The 21,800-nt window shown below is 39.5% G+C and overlaps 1 protein-coding gene across 1 annotated transcript in view; it reads left to right on the forward strand.

The window, feature by feature from the left end:
• The window catches only part of FSTL4 (follistatin like 4), a 1,598,383-nt gene that overhangs the window by 25,562 nt on the left and 1,551,021 nt on the right, over positions 1 to 21,800 (forward strand). Inside the window, exon 2 of the mRNA XM_077266082.1 lies at positions 323 to 461. Coding sequence (XP_077122197.1) covers positions 336 to 461 — 126 coding nt within the window. The 5' untranslated portion in view covers positions 323 to 335. The remainder of the gene's footprint in view (positions 1 to 322; positions 462 to 21,800) is intronic.

A 21,800-nucleotide genomic window follows, 5' to 3' on the forward strand; every position in this document is an offset into this window, starting at 1 on the left:
ACAAGTGCATGATCTTTTTGTCAAGAACTGAAGTAGAGGGTCACATTTGTTTTCCAGTTATCCACTACCCCAGGCTTTGACAGGTTACAAAATGAGAAGTCCAATAATGAAATACAGTTTGCCTTGGTCCCGGTTCCATCTTCTAGGAGCATGTCTTTTCAAACATACTTTTAAAAAAGCCATCAAACCAATCAAAATGCATACATAGCTGCGAGGTGCTACAGATGACCTGCAGTAGAGAGGCAGATTGAGCTTACGGTGCATGATCTGTTTAGTGCGCTTTAAAAATGATGAGGTCTTATGATTCTATATTTATTCTCAGCAGACTGCCTGTAATGAAGTCAAGAAGCTTGTGGCTGTTTTTGCTGCTGCTCAGGGTCATTCTTTCGGCCACATGGGGATGGATGGATTCAGAAGGGAGCAGAAGGTTAAATTCCGCTACGGGGAGGTTACATCTGGAGGTAAATCACCTATTGAAATGCTCTTCACTTCAGGCGCTCTTGGTATACGCCTTTGTCTAAGTACAATCTTTTATATCTGCTAACAGAACTGCTTTTTTTCTAAGCTCAGGGAACTTGACTTTTACAAAGATATCGTCAGGCAAAGACTTGATTAATTCATGTTGACAGCAGAACATGTTTAGAGAAGAATTTGTGATACTTGACAAAACTTTGGTGACATCTACCTGACAGAGAATAATCTTCAGTGATTTACTAAAAGAAGAACAAGCTTAAAGCAGAAGTGCAACTTAGATTTAATGTTCTATGCAATATTATTAGTAGTAGTATTAATTATAATAAAATAGATATTTGAAGAACAATATTGCTAAAATGTGCATCTTATTAAATTGCTTATAAGCACATTTAACAGTTGGCTACAGTTACAATTTTGTAATTATTCTTTGCTACTGCTTATCCTTTTTTACTGAGAAACACTGTACATTGGTAAACTAAAACAAATATATATATATATATATATATATATATATATATATATATACAGTAGATAGATAGATAGATAGATAGTTAGACAATAGATTTTTTTTATATATTATATGTTAAAAAATAAAACTAAGTGTCTGTATTCTTTTGCTTACTATATTGATTAGAATTTAGGCTCAAAATGAATTAAAGAACTCAAATAATTATTTTGGACTCAAAAGTGTGGAAAATAGGTTAGATAGATAAATCAAAAGAAGTTGTGGCAGCACCCCATAAATCAAATATAAGGTGCTGTTTATTAGCCCATGTGGCAACGTTTCGGTCCTAGGACCTTTCTCAAGCAATGCAAAAGTGCAAGTGCAGTGTATTTAAGGCAACCAAATTGTTAAGGTATTTAGCAGCAATTCCATAATTCTCAAGAGAACAATGACATAATCATGATATACATAACAGTGTATTGAAACCTGATTTAAGAATGTGATACAGTGCAATACAGTGATGTCTTAATAGATACAATCGCAAGAATAAGCAACATGTTCAGATTGATCAACAGGATCAGCTGTGTATAATTAATATAATACATGACTCAATACATGACTCCATCTATATACAAATATAGGAAGAAAATCCAAGTTGAGATAATCATTTCCAGTATAGCGCAGTCGCATCCGGAAGTCTTCAGCACCATCTTGGCACAGGAGAATTGATCCAATGCGCACATGTCAAAGAACACTGATGATGATCAGTAGATAATTAGAATAGCCTTTACTAGCCCTGTGTTAAAAGTTTATAAATCTCTTGCTGATATAACACTGGTTTGTTAATTACCTGTGACACCAGGTTGCACGGAATAAATATTTCAATGGCAAATTCAGAATCAGAACATACACCGTATGTACATGCGTATTAGGCTGGGGTCACACTTTTTAATTCAATCCGAGAAACTTGTGCGAGTCTCTCGCATCAATACCCGACACTGCCACCGGCACTCAGGAACAGGGGCGTGCGGCCGCATGTATTTCTATGCAGCTAAACTCTCCGGTCCTGAGTGCCGGCGGCAGTGCCGGGACTTGATGCGAGAGACTTGCTAGATTTTCTCGCATTGAACTCGCAAGTGTGACCCTGGCCTTAGGTTGTATATTGGGTTGCTGTTTTTCTGTATTTGTGTGCCATCATTCATTTTATTACTTTTTATAAATTTGTTCATCCTGCTTCATGTTTTTTATATGCTAAATCTTATATTAAAATGTATTCTATATAAATTGCATTGAAATATCTGGTTGATGTATAGGCTGACAATTTCTAATAAATGAGCTCGGAGTAAACTACAAGGCTGCGGAAAGGTCACATCTGATCTCAGTGATCCTGTTAGAATAATATGTGATGTAAAGGCAAAGCAGTGATATCTTGGAAATAAACTGCATGTTTGTCTATGTGTGAAGTGATATAAACTAAATGATGTGACATATATTTTAATAGCACTGGAAATGTGGAAAGGCAGCTAGTTGCAGTATTAGAGTTACAGCTTACCTGTCTGCTTTATGTGCTTAGTTTGCAGCTTCTGGTAATAGACATGTATAATTCAGTGCAATCCCTGAGCTTTATATCTGAGCTGATATGCATGTGTAAGATGGGATATGTTGTAGTTGGAAGACATTAGGATAGACTTTAAATTGGAGAAAAAAATGTATCACTGTGATTATTTTTTGGTGTGTTTGTCGTATACAGGCAGTCCCTGGGCAGATACATTTGTAGTTTTTTTCATAACCTGGATATGTACATTCTGGCCACCCCTCTGCTTGCCGCCTGCCATCCAGTGCTACAGTTCCCTGTCATAGGGCGCATTGTATCTCCTTTCCTCTTCATCATAGTCCACATCTAGGCCATGGCAGAATACTGCGCAGTGACATATGGGGTCTGGACGAAGCTGGAAGATTGGATATGTGACACACAATGAAAGAAAGAAAAGGACCATACAGCAAGCAGCAGTGCCACTGGAGATGTTTCTAGGTTTTTTTTTACCACTACTCACCTCTCCGGCCAGCCACACTGCTTCCTGTCCCGTCCCCTTCTTTCCATCATTGGGCACACTACATATCCAGCCTGTTTAGTGTAAGCTAGGATTTATTACCTCATCCAGACCTCAGAGGTAATTGCACATCATTACATCCTGATATCAATGTTATGATGCTATGATACGCAATGACCTCTGGGGCCCAGATGTAGCGACTGAGAAATGTTGGAGATGCAGCATGCGATGGCAGAAAGAAGAGGACCAGAATGCAAGCAGTGAGGCTACAGAAAAGGTGAGAATTTTTATATATTTTTTAATTTACTTACCTCAACATCCAGCTTTCTACTTTCAGTCGTCATCACATCTCCAGGCTCTTCATTATAGCCAAGGACATTTGGCAATGTCCAGGCCGGAGCTTACTGCGTGTCATAAGATTGAGATGATGATGTGCAGTCAGCTCTGGCTTGTAAGTAGCCGGAAGTCATGGTTACCAGTGAAGAGGCCAGAGATGCGGTGGAAAGAAGAGGACCAGATGAATATGTTAGGGGTTTTTCTTTCTAACATGCGACATTCAAAACTAGGGGTCATACGTAAGTCAGATGTTTGTAATTGAAGACTTTCTGCAATTTTTTTTATATATATGTTTAGAGACGCAGAGCAATGATACAGATTTCCTATTTAAAAACAATACTCATAATGAAGGTGCAGTTTTACACTATTTTTGGATAACTTGCAGAGTACTGAGCGAATTCCAAAGGTGAAATTTGCATATGTTGTCTTTGCATGTCTTGGGCTCATTCAACAAAATTCCACCCCTGAGATAGAAGCCTAAAAAATTATCCATGGTAACGCTAAATGGCAAATGTATCTATCATTTATTGGATTGTAGTGTGTGGAGCGGACTCAGAAGCTCATCCACGTCACTAACAGGACAGCAGCGGCCAGACCTTAGCTCCGATCGCTTCTGTTAATTATTTAGACGCTGCTGTCTAAATCTCAGACAAAGGCATTTAAATAGATCAGTCATCCGCTATGTCAGTGATCCCCCAACCTTTCTTACCTCGAGAGCCACGTTTTTCTCTGAGGGTCAAAAACCACATCAAGAGCCCCCTCTTTATTAGTGACATTCAGCTCCTAACCCTCCACAGTATTTGCACCCATTACCAGTTTAATGACAGCCAAAGCCCCCCAGAAATCACACCAAGGCAGTATACTTGCAACTATTGGTACCACCTTATCCTGATTCAATATTCCTACATCACGCACTGCCACCATACTATCACATCCAGCTTCAAGCACCTCCTTTATCTGACAGCATCATCCTGGGTCCAGCTTAGCACTTACTATACTTTATCTTTCCAAAGCCAAAGCATCTATTTCTGTATCGCAAAAGTCACCATATGACAGCTGAGAGTCACATATCATGTCCCGCAAGCCACAAGCAGCTCCCTAGCTACAGACTGGGGATCCCTGTGCAATGCGATGGCCAGATTCTGACCATGGCCATGATTTGTCCTATATACTGCAATGCTGTGGTAATGCAGTACATATTATAAGCAGTCAAATGATTGCAGATTCAAGTACTCTAGAGGGACTAAAAATAAAGTTAAAAAGCAAAAAGCTTTTTTAAAAAAGCAATAGAATAATTTAGAAACATTAAAATTTGAGTAACTCTAATTTTCCCATTTTTAAAAATAATTAAACAAAAACGCCCACATTTGGCATTGCTACAAGTCCAGTCTATTAAATATAAAATTAATTAACCCCCATCGCAAATTCCCTAGAAAGAAAAAAATCTAAATATTAAAATCGCATTATTTTAAGCAACTTCCCTTTCTAAAAAATGCAATAAAAAGAGATTAAAATTGGTGTTTCTAAAAATTTTAGGTCAACACACAAAAACACAGCCTTCACATAGCTCCATCAATAGTCAAATAAAATGTTAAGAGGCTAGGAAAATGGCGACATAAACAATCTTTCTATAATGCTTACTCAGTCCTCCCTTTCTTTCCGCTACTGTGATTCTCAGCTTAGTATCAATCAATAGAGAGAAAACTTTTGGTACTGGATCATCTAAAAGAAACTTTACTGAACCTGACTGCAAATGAGACTGTAGTCAGAATCTACTAATTAGCCACAGAATCTGTACTCCTGTAGCCAATATACCCTGCAGAGAAACAGGAGCAATGAAGGAAAATGTAAGTCATTGTTATTAATCAGTAGCAGCACGGAAATGGTGTGAAAATGCTGAGGAACTGAAACACATAATACATTAGAATGTTGCTTGACTTTTCAGTATAAAGCTCTAGACATTTACACAATACTAAGAATTCACCTTGCATTTTACCAATATTTCTAGCTATGGGATATTTGATTGGTCAGGCCATGTTTTTACTAGTGATGAGGGAATATACTCGTTACTTGAGATTTCCCAAGCACGCTCGAGGGTCCTCCGAGAATTTTTTAGTGCTCAGAGTTTTAGTTTTTCTTGCCGTAGCTGAATGATTTACATCTGTTAGCCAGCATAAGTACATGTGGGGGTTGCCTGGTTGCTAGGGAATCCCCTCATGTACTTATGCTGGCTAACAGATGTAAATCATTTGGCTGCGGCAAGAAAAACTAAAACTCCGAGCACTAAAAAATACTCGGAGGACCCCCAAGCATGCTTGAGAAATCTCGAGTAATGAGTATATTCGCTCATCGCTAGTTTTTACAGATGCCTATTAACCTGTACTTTGCCTATTCTTGGGTGGTCTTAAATGGTAGTTGGACTTTTGTTACACTCTACTTTCTGAATACTTCAACTATATCAAACACAATGTTTGTTTGCTGCAACAGCATCATCTACACAATCTCCCCACATAGTGAATATTAATATTTTGAACCCATTGCTATCATTGCAAATTTCCATTGTTGCGCCTTTGTTCTTCCTCCCATTTTTCAAAAGGGCCATTTCTGTTGATAAAGCATTATGAAGGATTGATTTTTGTGGATCCAGTTGTAGGTTTTTATGAAACCATTTATTTTACCATAAATGCACTTGGAAATGTAAAAAATAATCTTAAGTGCATTGAAATTTAAAAAAACATGCAAATATGGCATGTTTTTTTTTTTTGGGGGGGGTTCTTTTCGTACATTGTCGGCGTACATTCTATGGTAAAATTATTCTGAATCATGATCCTTCACATCAGTACAATTACAACCATACAAAATTTGCATGATTTTTTATTTTTTTTTCCATTTAAGTGGAGAGAAAAAATTCTGAAAATTAAAAAATAGTGTGGGTTGTGTTGCCATTTTCCAAGACCCATAACATTTTAATTTTTCCTTCAAATGATCTGTGTGAGGACTTATGTTTTGTGATGTGAACTGCTAGTTTTGAGGATATCAATTTTGATTAGATACGACATTTTGGTTGTATTTTATTACTTTTTATAAGGTAAGACCAGTGATCCAATAACTGTTTTTTTTCTTGATAGAGTGTTTAATTATATTTATATACCGAATATGTTGATTTTTTTTATTTCTTTATTTTTAATGGGGGAAAGGAGGTGTAATTCAAATTTTTTTCACCACCTAAATAAAAAAAAATTAAAAAAACTATGCATGTTTGATATTGTCTTAAAAGTACTGACCCGGAGAGTCACATTTCCAGGTAATGTTTTAAGTACCTACGAAGAAAGTTACAGACCTCTCCATTCTTTGTAGGTGTGATAACTTGCAAAATTGTCAGTGTATCAAATACTTATTTTCCCCACTGTATGCCCTTTTCCACATAAAGTTTAACATTTTTTAAATGTAGTACTACATTTTACAGATTATAAGATGCACAACAAATTTTGGGGTGGAAAATGGGAAACCTATTTAAAAAATAACATGGTGGTGCATATCATATTCCCATTTAATGGTAGGTTATCTGAGGGAGGTGAGCTGAATTACATTCTATGGGGGGCTGTAGTACATTCTATGGGGTGCTGTATTATATTCTATGGAGGGGCTGCATAATATTCTATGGGGGGCTGCATTATGCTCTGTGAGGGAGCTACCATATATTATATATATAAATAGGAGGACATGGAGTTTTATGCTGAATATACAATTTATTAAATTCAAAGAAACATACATGAAAAAATATCGAATTTACATAGTAAAAAATGGATAATACATATCGAATGTAACAAGTGAACTACCCAGGTGAGTATAGATGACCTATGGGCCACACAAAGAGCCACAATAAAACCTGCTTTTGATAAGAATTACTGACATCCCAACGTTTAAATGTGATTTGTGTGATTGGACCCTACACCTATGCTACAGCAAGTTACTGATGGGCCATTATTCACAACACTGCTATCTAATAAGTTGCCTTAGTTAATGTCCATGCATGAACAGGTTTAAATCTCTTAATATTTACCCATGTGGTCTCAGTGAGCTTCCTGTGTGGGCCTCAGTCTCCCCAACGCGCGTTTCGCGTGCTAAAGATAGCCTCACTTCCTCAGGGGCTGCATTATACTATATGAGGGGGCCCCATTATATTCTCTGGGGGGTTACATTATACTCAGGGGGCTACAATATATTTTGTGGAGTGGCTGCATTATACTCTGGGGTGGCATCATTATACTATATGTGGGCTGCATTATACTGTATCGAGGACTATGGGGAATACATTATACTAAATGAAGAACTATGGGGTGCATTATACTATGGGAAGTGAATTGTACTACATGGATGACAATGGTGGGGCATTATACTATATGGAGCACTATGATGAATGTATTATACTATTTGGAGGACTGAGGAGTGTATTATACTATATGGATGACTGTGGCAGTACATTATACTATATGGAGGACTGAGGAGTGTATTATACTATATGGAGGAATTGCAGTGTATTTTAATATATGGAGGACTACGAGGAGTGTATTATACTATATGGAGGACTGAGGTGCGCATTATAATATATGCAGGACTATGGGGTGTATTATACTAAACAAGCAAAATGTTGCCTATTCATCGAGTTATTTGATTGTCTATGCGGGAACAGAAATCCTTGTTCTCAGCAGTACATCGCCGGTGTAAACTGTAGATGGGCTGCTGATAACATGATACTGTATGGGGACAGATTGATCTAATTGTGATTGCTCTGTCCCCATCATTCTTTCTCAGTTGGTGTAAAGAGGCCGGGAAACAAGCAAACAACTTCAGTATTATCTATCACACTCGTTTAGTGGCCTGAGATCAGCGCATGTAAATACAGCAGAAATCCTTCGCAGGGAGACCAGGCAAGGATGATGACAGTTGTAGTTAGCACCCGGCAGATGTCCGTTGAAACGCGTTGTGGCTAACCTGTATCCAATGTCAGTGTCTCCTTTCAGGGCTCCTGTGACCGATTTCTACCTTTAACCCTGTGTCTATCCTCCTTTGGAGGTTTTCGGCTGGAGCTGCCGCGGTTCCTGGCACTTCCTTTATCCCTGGGGCTGCCTCTCCAGCGCTCCTAAATGATCGCCTTACATTGACTCTGATGTATCCAAACAGAATATTTTGAATAAACATTTTGACTACATGTAGGATATCGCCACACTCAAAATAAAGTGAGTAACAATCTTTGGGGTCCACTTTTCATATTACCTCTTGCAAAGATGAAAAGTTGGGGATAAAGCAAAATTTTCATGAAAAAAATTTATGTTTTCAACATGATGACTTAATGCTATTAAATTATGTGTAGTACCTGTGAGTTTAAAATGCTCACTATACCCCTGGATACAAGTGTAGGTTTTCTGCAGTTTGGGCACTTTAGGGGGTTGTGAAAATGCAACATGGTGCATGCAATCTATTTAATCAAAATTTGTGTTCAAAATTCAAATGGTGCGTCTTTCCTTCTGAGCCCTTCCATTTGTCTGAACAGAGGTCTCTGACCATATCTGGAGTATCAGCATGCTCAGAAGAAACTAGGTAACAAATTGTGGGTTGATATTCATTTTAAAACTAATAAAAATTGGGGCTAAAGCAACATTTTAAAGAAAAAATTTGCTTTTTTTTTCATACGACTTTGCATTAATTTCTGTATAGCACCTGAAGGGATAACAATATTTCCTGAGAGCAGTTTTGCAGTAATTGAGGAGTGTGGGTATTAAAATTGTATTACTTTTAGGGTCACTTGTAGGTTTCCAACATACTGGCCTCTCAAAGTCCATTTAAATCTGACCTAGTCCCTAAATAAGTTTAGGGCATGTTAGGCTATGGGTTGAACTAGATGGACTAAAAGTCTTCCTTCAACTTTAATAACTATGTTACTATGTTACTATGTTACTATGTTTTGTCAATTTCTTGACAAAATAAGAAATTGATACTAAAATTGTAACTATTCTTACATCCCAACAAAATAAAATAATATTTGAAAAATGATACAGATGTAAAGCAGTCTTATAAGAAATGTTATTTATTAATTATCTTGTACAGCATACCTAACTGGTTTAACCCCTTAGTGACAGAGCCAATTTGGTACTTAATGACCGAGCTAATTTTTACAATTCTGACCACTGTCACTTTATGAGGTTATAACTCTGGAACGCTTTAACAGATCCTGCTGATTCTGAGATTGTTTTTTCATGACATATTGTACTTCATGTTAGCGGTAACATTTCTTCGATATTACTTGCGATTATTTATGAAAAAAATGGAAATATGGCGAAAATTTTTAAAATTTAGCAATTTTCAAACTTTGTATTTTTAGGCCCTTAACCCCTTTCTGACATTAGACGATCATCGGGGGGAGCGCGGACCATCGCGGCCGGTTGTCAGCAGACTATCGCAGCTGACATCTGGCACTATGTGCCAGGAGCGGTCACGGACCACCCCCGGCACATTAACCCCCAGCATACTGTGATCAAACATGATCGCAGTGTTCCGGCGGTATAGGGAAGCATCGCGCAGGGAGGGGGCTCCCTGCTTGCTTCCCTGAGACTCCCGGAGCAACACGATGTGATCGCATTGCTCCAAGGGTCTCTTACCTCCTCCTCCCTGCAGCAGGCCCGGATCCAAAATGGCCACGGCATCCGGGTCCTGCAGGGAGGTGGCTTCACAGTGCCTGCTCACAGCAGGCGCCGGGAAGCCTGGAGCTGTGCACGTCAGATCGCCGATCTGACACAGTGCACAGCAAAGTGTCAGATCAGCGATCTTACACTACAATATGATGCCCCCCCTGGGGCAATGTTATAGTGTAAAAAAATATTCACATGTGTTAAAAAAAATAAGAAAAAATTCCCCCCAAAAATAAAATATTGTTCCTATAAATATATTTCTTTATCTAAATAAAAAAACAATAAAAGTACACATATTTAGTATCACCGCATCCGTAATGACCCGACCTATAAAACTGTTCCACTAGCTAACCCCTTCAGTGAACACCGTAAAAAAAAAAGAAAAAACGAGGCAAAAAATAACGCTTTATTATCATACCGCCAAACAAAAAGTGGAATAACACGCGATCAAAAAAACGGATATAAATATCCATGATACCGCTAAAAACGACATCTTGTCCCGCAAAAAATGAGCTGCCAAACAGCATCATCAAAGAAAAAATAAAAAAGTTATAGTCCTCAGAATAAAGCGATGCAATAATAATTATTTTTTCTATAAAATAGTTTTTATCGTATAAAAGCTGCAAAACATAAGAAAATGATATAAATGAGGTACCGCTGTAATCGTACTGACCCGAAGAAAAAAACTGCTTTATCCATTTTACCAAAAGCGGAACGGTATAAACGCCTCCCCCAAAAGAAATTCATGAACAGCTGGTTTTTGGACATTCTGCCTCACAAAAATCGGAATAAAAAGCGATCAAAAAATGTCATGTGCCCAAAAATGTTATCAATAAAAACATCAACTCGTCCCACAAAAAACAAGACCTCATATGACTCTGTGGACCAAAATATGGAAAAATTATAGCTCTTTGTGGTAATGCAAAAAATATTTTTGCAATAAAAAACGTCTTTCAGTGTGTGACGGCTGCCAATCATAAAAATCTGCTAAAAAACCCACTATAAAAGTAAATCAAACACCCCTTCATCAACCCCTTAGTTAGCCAAAAATAAAAAAATGTATTTATTTCCATTTTCCCATTAGGGTTAGGGCTAGGGGTAGGGTTAGGGTTAGGGCAAGGGTTAGGGTTAGGGTTACGGCTAGGGTTAGGGTTAAGGCTATGGTTAGGGCTAGGGTTAGGGATAGGGTTAGGGATAGAGTTAGGGTTGGGGCTAGAGGTAAGGCTACAGTTAGGGTTTGGGCTAAAGTTAGGGTTAGGGTTGGGGCTAAAGTTAGGATTAGGGTTGGGGCTAAAGTTAGGGTTTGGATTACATTTACGGTTGGGAATAGGGTTGGGATTAGGGTTAGGGGTGTGTCAGGTTTAGGGGTGTGGCTAGGGTTACCGTTGGGATTAGGGTTAGGGATGTGTTTGGATTAGGGTTTCAGTTAAAATTCGGGGGTTTCCACTGTTTAGGCACATCAGGGGCTCTCCAAACACAACATGGCGTCCGATTTCAATTCCAGCCAATTCTGCGTTGAAAAAGTAAAACAGTGCTCCTTCCCTTCCGAGCTCTCCCATGCGCCTAAACAGGGGTTTACCCCAACATATGGGGTATCAGCGTATTCAGGAAACATTGTAGAACAACTTTTGGGGTCCAATTTCTCCTGATATCCTTGGGAAAATACAAAACTGGGGGCTAAAAAAGATTTTTTGTGGAAAAAAAAGATTTTTTATTTTCACAGCTCAGCGCTATAAACTGTAGTGAAACACTTGGGGTTCAAAGTTCTCACAACACATCTAAATAAGTTCCTTGGGGGTCTAGCTTCCAATATGTGGGGGTTTCTACTGTTTAGGTACATTAGGGGCTCTGCAAACGCAATGTGACATCTGCAGACCAATCCATCTAAGTCTGCATTCCAAATGACTCTCCTTCCTTTCCGAGCTCTGCCATGCGCTCAAACGGTGGTTCCCCCCACATATGGGGTATCAGAATACTCAGGACAAATTGGACAACAAACTTCTGGGGTCCAATTTTAACTGTTACCCTTGGAAAAATACAAAACAGGGGGCTAAAAAATAATTTTTGTGGAAAAAAAAGAATTTTTATTTCCACGGCTCTGCGTTATAAACTGTAGTGAAACACTTGGGGGTTCAAAGCTCTCACAACACATCTAGATGAGTTCCTTACGGGATCTACTTTCCAAAATGGTGTCACTTGTGGGGGGTTCAATATTTAGGCACATCAGCAGTGTTGAACGTTACCGTCCGATACTTGAAAGTATCGGTATCGGATAGTATCGGCTGATACCCGAAAAGTATCGGATATCGCCGATACCGATACCCGATACCAATACAAGTCAATGGGACACCAAGTATCGGACGGTATCCTGTATGGTTTCCAGGGTCTGAAGGAGAGGAATCTCTCCTTCAGGCCCTGGGATCCATATTAACGTGTAAAATAAAGAATAAAAATAAAAAATATTGATATACTCACCTCTCCGACGCAGCCTGGACCTTACCGATGTAACCGGCATCTTCCGTTCCTAAGAATGAGCGCTTGAAAGACCTTAGATGACGTCGCGGCTTGTGATTGGTCGCGTGAGTGGTCATCAGCGTACTCAGGACAAATTGTACAACAACATATGGGGTCCAATTTCTTCTCTTACCCTTGGTGAAATAAAAAATTGGGGGTGAAAAAAATCATTTTTGTGAAAAAATATGATTTTTTATTTTTACGGCTCTGCATTATAAACTTCTGTGAATCACTTAATGGGTCAAAGTGCTCACCACACATCTAGATACGTTCCTTTGGGAGTCTACTTTGCAAAATGGTGTCACTTGTGGGGGTTTCAATGTTTAGGCACATCAGGGGCTCTCCAAACGCAACATGGCGTCCCATCTCAATTCCTGTCAATTTTGCATTGAAAAGTCAAACGGCGCTCCTTCCCTTCCGAGCTCTCCCATGCGCCCAAACAGTGGTTTACCCCGACATATGGGGTATCAGCGTACTCAGGACAAATTGTACAACAACTTTTGGGGTCAATTTTCTCCTGATACCCTTGGTAAAATAAAACAAATCGAAGCTGAAATAAATTTTTTGTGAAAAAAAGTGAAATGTTCATTTATATTTAAACATTCCAAAAATTCCTGGGAAACACCTGAAGGGTTAATAAACTTCTTGAATGTGGTTTTGAGCACTTTGAGGGGTGCAGTTTTTAGAATGGTGTCACACTTGGTTATTTTCTATCATATAGACCCCTCAAAATGACTTCAAATGAGTTGTGGTCCCTAAAAAAAACTGGTGTTGTAAAAATGATAAATTGCTGGTCAACTTTTAACCCTTATAACTCCCTAACAAAAAACAATTTGGGTTCCAAAATTGTGCTGATGTAAAGTAGACATGTGGGAAATGTTACTTATTAAGTATTTTGTGTGACATATCTCTGTGATTTAATTGCATAAAAATTCAAATTTGGAAAATTGCGAAATTTTCAAAATGTTCGCCAAATTTCCATTTTTTTCACAAATAAACGCAGGTAATATCAAAGAAATGTTACTAATATCATGAAGTACAATATGTCATGAGAAAACAGTGTCAGAATCACTTGGATCCGTTGAAGCTTTCCAGAGTTATAACCTCATAAAGGGACAGTGGTCAGAATTGTAAAAATTGGCCCGGTCATTAACGTGCAAACCAACCTTGGGGGTAAAGGGGTTAAATCAGAGAGATATGTCACAAAAAATAGTTAATAAATAACATTGCCCACATGTATAATTTACATCAGCACAATTTTGGACACAAATTTTTTTTTTGTTAGGGATTTATAAGGGTTAAAATTTGACCAGCAATTTCTCATTTTTACAACACCATTTTTTTTAGGGACCACGTCGCATTTGAAGTCATTTTGAGGGCTCTATATGATAAAAAATAACCAAGTGTGACAACATTCTAAAAACTGCACCCTTCAAGGTGCTCAAAACCACTTTCAAGAAGTTTATTAACCCTTTAGGTGCTTCACAGGAACTGAAACAATGTGGAAGGAAAAAATGAAAATTTAACTTTTTTTGCAAACATTTTACTTCAGAACCATTTTATTTTATTTTCACAAGTGTTAAAACAGAAATTTAACCATTTTTTTTGTTGTGCAATTTCTCCTGAATACGCCGATACCCCATATGTGGGAGTAAACCACTGTTTGGGTGCACCGCAGAGCTTGGAAGAGAAGGAGCGCCGTATGACTTTTTCAATGCAGAATTGGCTGGAATTGAGATCGGATGCCATGTCACATTTAGAGAGCCCCTGGTGTGCCTAAACAGTAAAATGCTCCACAAGTGACACCATTTTGGAAACTAGACCCCTTATGGAACTTAACTAGATGTGTGGTGAGCACTTTGAGACCCAAGTGCTTCACAGACGTTTATAAAGTAGAGCCATGAAACTAAAAAATTGCATTTGTTTACACAAAAATGATATTTTCGCCCACAAATTCTTATTTTTACAAGGGTAACAGGAGAAATTAGACCACAAAATTTGTTGTGCAATTTCTCCTGAGTATGTCGATAACCCATATGTGGGGGTAAACCACTGTTTGGGCGCACCGCAGAGCTTGGAAGAGAAGGAGTGCCGTTTTACTTTTTCAATGTAGAATTGGCTGGAATTGAGATCGGACGCCATGTTGCGTTTGGAGAGCCCCTGATGTACCTAAAAAGTGGAAACCGCCCACAAGTGACACCATTTTGGAAACTAGACCCCTTAAGGAACTTAACTAGATGTGTGGTGAACACTTTAATCCCCCAGGTGCCTCACAGAAGTTTATAACGTAGAGCCGTGAAAATAAACAATTTAATTTTTTCTACAAAAATGATATTTTTGCCCCCCAATTTTTATTTTCACAAGGGTAACAGGAGAAATTAGACCACAAAAGCTGTTGTGCAACTTCTCCTGAGTCCGTCAATACCCCATATGTGGGGTAAACCACTGTTTGGGCGCACTGCAGAGCTTGGAAGAGAAGGAGTGCTGTTTTACTTTTTCAATGTAGAATTGGCTGGAATTGAGATTGGACGCCATGTCACGTTTGGAGAGCCCCTGATATGCCTAAACAAAGGAAACCCCCCACAAATGACACCATTTTGGAAACTAGACCCCTTAAGGAACTTATCTAGATGTGTGGTGAGCACTTTAAACCCCCAGGTGCTTCACGGAAGTTTATACTGTAGAGCCGTGAAAATAAAAAATCTCATTTTGTCTACAAAAATGATATTTTTGCCCCAAAATATTTCTTTTGACAAGGGTAACAGGAGAAATTAGACCACAAAAGTTGTTGTGCAATTTTTCGAGAGTACGTCGATACCCCATATGTGGGGGTAAACCACTGTTTGGGCGCACTGCAGAGCTTGGAAGAGAAGGAGTGCTGTTTTACTTTTCCCATGTAGAATTGGCTGGAATTGAGATTGGACGCCATGTCACGTTTGGAGAGCCCCTGATGTGCCTAAACAAAGGAAACCCCCCACAAATGACACCATTTTGGAAACTAGACCCCTTAAGAAACTTATCTAGATGTGTGGTGAGCACTTTAAACCCTCAGGTGCTTCACGGAAGTTTATACTGTAGATCCGTGAAAATAAAAAATCTCATTTTGTCTACAAAAATGATATTTTTGCCCAAAAATATTTCTTTTGAAAAGGGTAACAGGAGAAATTAGACCACAAAAGTTGTTGTGCAATTTTTCCAGAGTACAATGATACCCAATATGTGGGGGTAAACCACTGTTTGGGCACACCGCAGAGCTTGGAAGAGAAGGAGTGGCGTTTTACTTTTTCAATGTAGAATTGGCTGGAATTGAGATTGGACACCATGTCGCGTTTGGAGAGCCCCTGATGTGCCTAAACAGTAGAAACCCCCACAAGTGATCCCATTTTGGAAACTAGACCCCTTAAGGAACTTATCTAGATGTGTGATGAGCACTTTAAACCCTCAAGTTCACAGAAATGTATAACGTAGAGCCATGAAAATTAAAAATCCTTTTTGTCTTCCTCAAAAATGATTTTTTAGCCTGCAATTTTTTATTTTCTCAAGGGTAACAGGAGACATTGGACCCCAAAATCTGTTGACCAGTTTGTCCTGATTACGCTGATACCCCATATGTGGGGGGGCACTGTTTGGGCAACCATCAAGGCTCGGAAGGGAAGGAGCGCCGCTTGGAATGCAGACTTTGATGGGATAGTCTGCGGGCGTCATGTTGCATTTGCAGAGCTCCTGATGTACCTAAACAGTAAAAACTCCCCACAAGTGACCCCATTTTGGAAACTAGACCCCCCAAGGAGCTTATCTAGATGTGTGGTGAGTAGTGTTGAGCGATACCGTCCGATACTTGAAAGTATCGGTATCGGAAAGTGTCGGCCGATACCGGCAAAGTATCGGATCTAATCCGATACCGATACCCGATACCAATACAAGTCAATAGGACTCATGTATCGGACGGTATTCCTGATGGTTCCCAGGGTCTGAAGGAGAGGAAACTCTCCTTCAGGCCCTGGGAACCATATTAATGTGTAAAATAAAGAATTAAAATAAAAAATATTGCTATACTCACCTCTCCGACGCAGCCTGCACCTTACCGAGGGAACCGGCAGCGTTGTTTGCTTAAAATTTGCGCTTTAACTTCCTTACGTGAAGTCCCGGCTTGTGATTGGTTGCGCGCCGCCCATGTGGCCGCGACGCGACCAATCACAGCAAGCCGTGACATAATTTCAGGTCCTTCAGGATTTTAAAATTACGTTCCGGCTTTGTGATTGGTCGCGTCGCGGTCACATGGGCGACGCGACCAATCACAAGCCGTGACGTCACGGGAGGCAAGAAACGCGCACATTTTTAAAATTATGTCGCGGCTTGTGATTGGTTGCGTGCCGCCCATGTGACCGCGACGCGACCAATCACAGCAAGCCGTGACGTAATTTCAGGTCCTGATGCCTATTTCTGCATTCAGGACCTGAAATTATGTCACGGCTTGCTGTGATTGGTCGCGTCGCGGTCACATGGGCGGCACGCAACCAATCACATGCCGTGATGTAATTTTAAAAATGCGCGCGTTTCCTGCCTCCCGTGACGTCACGGCTTGTGATTGGTCGCGTCGCCCATGTGACCGCGACGCGACCAATCACAAAGCCGGAACGTAATTTTAAAATACTGAATGCCTAGAAGGACCTGAAAATTACGTCACGGCTTGCTGTGATTGGTCGCGTCGCGGCCACATGGGCGGCACGCGACCAATCAGAAGCCGTGACGTAACGGAAGGAAGGACAAGCGCGCATTTTAATCATAGAACGCTGCCGGTTCCCTCGGTGAGGTCCAGGCTGCGTCGGAGAGGTGAGTATAGCAATATTTTTTATTTTAATTCTTTATTTTACACATTAATATGGTTCCCAGGGCCTGAAGGAGAGTTTCCTCTCCTTCAGACCCTGGGAACCATACAGGATACCGTCCGATACTTGAGTCCCATTGACTTGTATTGGTATCGGGTATCGGTATCGGATTAGATCCGATACTTTGCCGGTATCGGCCGATACTTTCCGATACCGATACTTTCAAGTATCGGACGGTATCGCTCAACACTAGCCGTGATGTAATTTTAAAATGCGCGCTTTTCCTGCCTCCCGTGACGTCACGGCTTGTGATTGGTCGCGTCGCCCATGTGACCGCGACGCGACCAATCACAAGCCGGAACGTAATTTTAAAATCTTGAATGCCTAGAATTAGGCATTGAGGACCTGAAAATTACGTCACGGCTTGCTGTGATTGGTTGCGTCGCGGCCACATGGGCGGCACGCGACCAATCACAAGCCGTGACGTCACGGAAGGAAGTAAACGCGCGCATTTTAAGCAAAGAACGCTGCCGGTTCCCTCGGTGAGGTCCAGGCTGCGTCGGAGAGGTGAGTATAGCAATATTTTTTATTTTAATTCTTTATTTTACACATTAATATGGATCCCAGGGCCTGAAGGAGAGTTTCCTCTCCTTCAGACCCTGGGAACCATCAGGGATACCGTCCGATACTTGAGTCCCATTGACTTGTATTGGTATCGGGTATCGGTATCGGATTAGATCCGATACTTTGCCGGTATCGGCCGATACTTTCCGATACCGATACTTTCAAGTATCGGACGGTATCGCTCAACACTAGTTGTGACCTAAGATTTTAGTGTAGAAATTGAACCTACTGTAAGAAAACATGCCAGGCTGAGTGCTTGGGGCTGCCAAATGCTGCCATGTTTCCAAATGATCATTTTGGACGGTTTTGATTTTTTTTTCCTTTTAGGCAGCAGGAATAATTGAATGAGGCAGGGCAGAGTTTACAGTCATCATAGTGCTACATAAAATGCTATAGCCCAGAAAATACAGAACTTTATTCCTAATTATTACGTAGAATTGTACAATATAAATATATTTTATGCCCAAAGACTATTTCTGAGGAAAAAAGTCCATTTACAGTACATTTTATACATACACAGGAAAAGTGCATTAAAAGAAGAATCCTGATGGAATTGCTTTGAAACGTGTGGTGGATAAAAGCATTTTAAATATATTCAGAGGGAGGCAAAAATAAACAATGAATAAATGTTGAGTCAGTGGTTAATGCTAAAATGAAAAATGACTACTGGTGCCTGAGTCCTTGGCTGTCAGATATAGCATTTTGCCAGCTGTATGTTTTCTCTACGTATTACAGCGACTTCTGCTGGGTTTTTATCAGTAATGAAACACAGCTTGATCTTTAAACAGTCCGGTATAATTGCAAACAAATGTTAGAGGAAACAGCATCCTTAACACCACATTAAGAATATTTTCTTATTTGTGCTCAGAAACTAGAGATGAAAACATAGAAGAAAGAAATTCTGGAAAAGCTGTGATCAGAATTTATATTTAAAGGTTAAGTCTACAATAAAGTAGAGGCAACATGAAGGTCCAGCATTACTCTCTCATAGGATAAGCGGTAGTACAAGTACCATGACCCTTTATATCTGTGGCTGCTTTGGATGTAATCATTATTAGTGATGAGCGAGTATACTCGCTGCTCGGGTTTTCCCGAGCAAGCTCGGGTGACCTCCGAGTATTTGTTACTGTTCGGAGATTAAGTTTTCATCTCAGCTGAATGATTTACAACTACTAGCCAGCATAAGTACAGTGGGGGTTGCCTGGTTGCTAGGGAATCCTCACATGTAGGGTTGAGCGAAACGGGTCGTTCATTTTCATAAGTCGCCGACTTTTGGCAAAGTCGGCGTCTCATGAAACCCGACCCGATCCCTGTGCATGGTCGGCCATGCGGTACACGATCTTGGCGCCAAAGTCGCGTTTCGCATGACGCGTTTAGCGCCATTTTTTCAGCCAATGAATGAGCGTGGGCAGAGTGATGACATAGGTCTTAGGGGAGTGAAAGCCTATCGTCATATTATCGCTTGTGCGCAGTAGGGATTTGGAATGTGCAATACGAAATTTTCTGTGCTGGGACGGAGGGGGAGAGAGAGAGAGAGAGAGAGAGAGAGAGAGGAAAAAAAAAAAAAATTCCCTCATTGGGTTTCGTGTTTCGGCCGACACCCGACTTTTCACGGTGGTCGGCCGATTTCACTCGACTCGACTTTTAAGACAGTCGGGTTTCACAAAACCCGACTCGACCCTAAAAAACTAAAGGTCGCTCAACCCTACTCACATGTAATCAAGCTGGCTAATAGCTGTAAATCATTCAGGTGCCGCGATGAAAACTTAATCTCAGAACACTAACAAATACTCAGAGATCACCCAAGCTTGCTTGGGAAAACCCGAGCAACGAGTACACTCGCTCATCACTAATCATTATTCTTAGACATGTTATTACAAGATATATAAACCAGCCCAAATAAAGTCCCAGGATAAATTCTACCAGAGAAAAGACATCTCCTTGGGGGAGTTTATCAAGGGTTATCTTGATCAGGATTTCCTTAGTATTGCACAAGTGATAGAATTAGTATCAACACATGAGAAATTGCCATAGGATCTCTCACGTGTGCAATACTAAGAAAATCCCCCAAAAATGAAGTGTGAGGACCAGAGTTTGGGAAACACTGATCTAAGTCAAAACAAGACATCATTTCTCATTACATCTCCTATTAAACTTTCTGTGTAGAATAGAGGGAGGAGAAGAGAGAAGCATGGTAAGAAAACAAGGAGAGGGTAAGACCTTACTGAACTTTCTAGCAAACCTTTTAGCTCAACTCAAACTGGATTTGTATACAGCAGTACTGTCTGTGCGCTAAGGAAGGAAGAGCAGGAATACCTCTCTGTGAGCTGTTCTGTGTATGGAAGCAATCATAACAGATAGTCTCCTCCCTCCAGCTAAGAATCAATTGCAAATAAGAGCTATTATTATTATTATTATTGCACATTTTTTATAGCGTCATTTATTCCATGGCGCTTTACACGTGAAAAGGGGGCAAATATAGACAAAACTAAACATGAGCAAAAAGCAGGCACACAGGTACATAAGGAGGGAGGACCCTGCCCGCGAGGGCTCACAGTCTGTAGATAGAGCCTGTCGTGGAGAAAACTGATGAAAAGTGCAGGAGACTTGTCATATAATGGCCAGAAATAGTGTTATTTCTCCTTTATCAATGCAGGACACTTAATTTTGAAAAGTTACATGAAAGAACAGATACTCTTTAATTATGAGAGAATGGCACTATCATTGTATAGCATTCCAGTTAACAATAGAATCTCTGACTCACAATGGAATTGCCTAGACCTATGTACTCATCTGTGGCCAAGAGATTGGAGAAGCTGTGGCTGGAATTAAGGTTTTAAACACTATGGACATCAATCAAAATTATTTAATTCATGTTATAAATATTTTTAGCTTATTTTGCATGAAGTCTAGATAATATCATAAGTCTTTAACAAAAAACAGTTGTTAAAAGACATTTTTCACATGCACATAAGGAAAAACTAGTACAACTTCAGCTAGGGATGTGAACTTTTTGATCTTCAGAGCAGTGAAATGCTGAGCACAGCTGAGACTCCTGAAATGCTTTGATATAATTACCATACATGAATAAAGATGTTCCTAGTGTAATATTCTGTGTAAAATAATGTAACTACATCTGATTACTGTAATTTCTAATGAATGTAGATTACTTGCACATTCAGGGCAAAGAAAAAGTTAGGTGCATTCTACAGTATACGGTAACATTTATTTTAGTGATGTTTTTAGCTTTTTTATTTAACTAAGATTGAAAATACATTCTAATTCACCCTTGTTCATCCAGAGGGAACAATACAAGAGATAAGTCACTTTTAGAAATTTGTTGCCATCAGCCTGTAGTGTAGATCATGTATATTTTCTCATAAGGGGTGGACACTAACAGCTTGCGGCTGTGTTTGGACCCCAATCCTTTTATATAATTTATAATATTTTAATATATAATATATTAATATATATATTATATAGTACCTGCTTTTATTGTGTATATTATTGCCCTTTATTACATAGTGCCCTCTCTTGCTATGTACAGCACCGATCTTTATGTATCATATTCTTTTGTGTTTCTTGTTATGTATGATGCCTTTTTTATTTCATAATTTCCTCTCTTGTTTGATACAAAATGAAATGACTGATGATGGAACATGGTAAAGCTTTTTTTCTTTTCCTTTTTTTTTTAACAATACATTTTTATTCAATTAAATTTTGTAGCAGAAATAACTTGCTTACACAATGATATCAGTATAACAGTCATGTTCAAATAATCACCACTAGTACAAACCAATTTCAAACTGGATATTATAGGAGAGGGGAGGGAAATAAA

The sequence above is a fragment of the Ranitomeya variabilis genome, chromosome 5, assembly GCF_051348905.1.
Source record: "Ranitomeya variabilis isolate aRanVar5 chromosome 5, aRanVar5.hap1, whole genome shotgun sequence".
NCBI lineage: Eukaryota > Metazoa > Chordata > Amphibia > Anura > Dendrobatidae > Ranitomeya > Ranitomeya variabilis.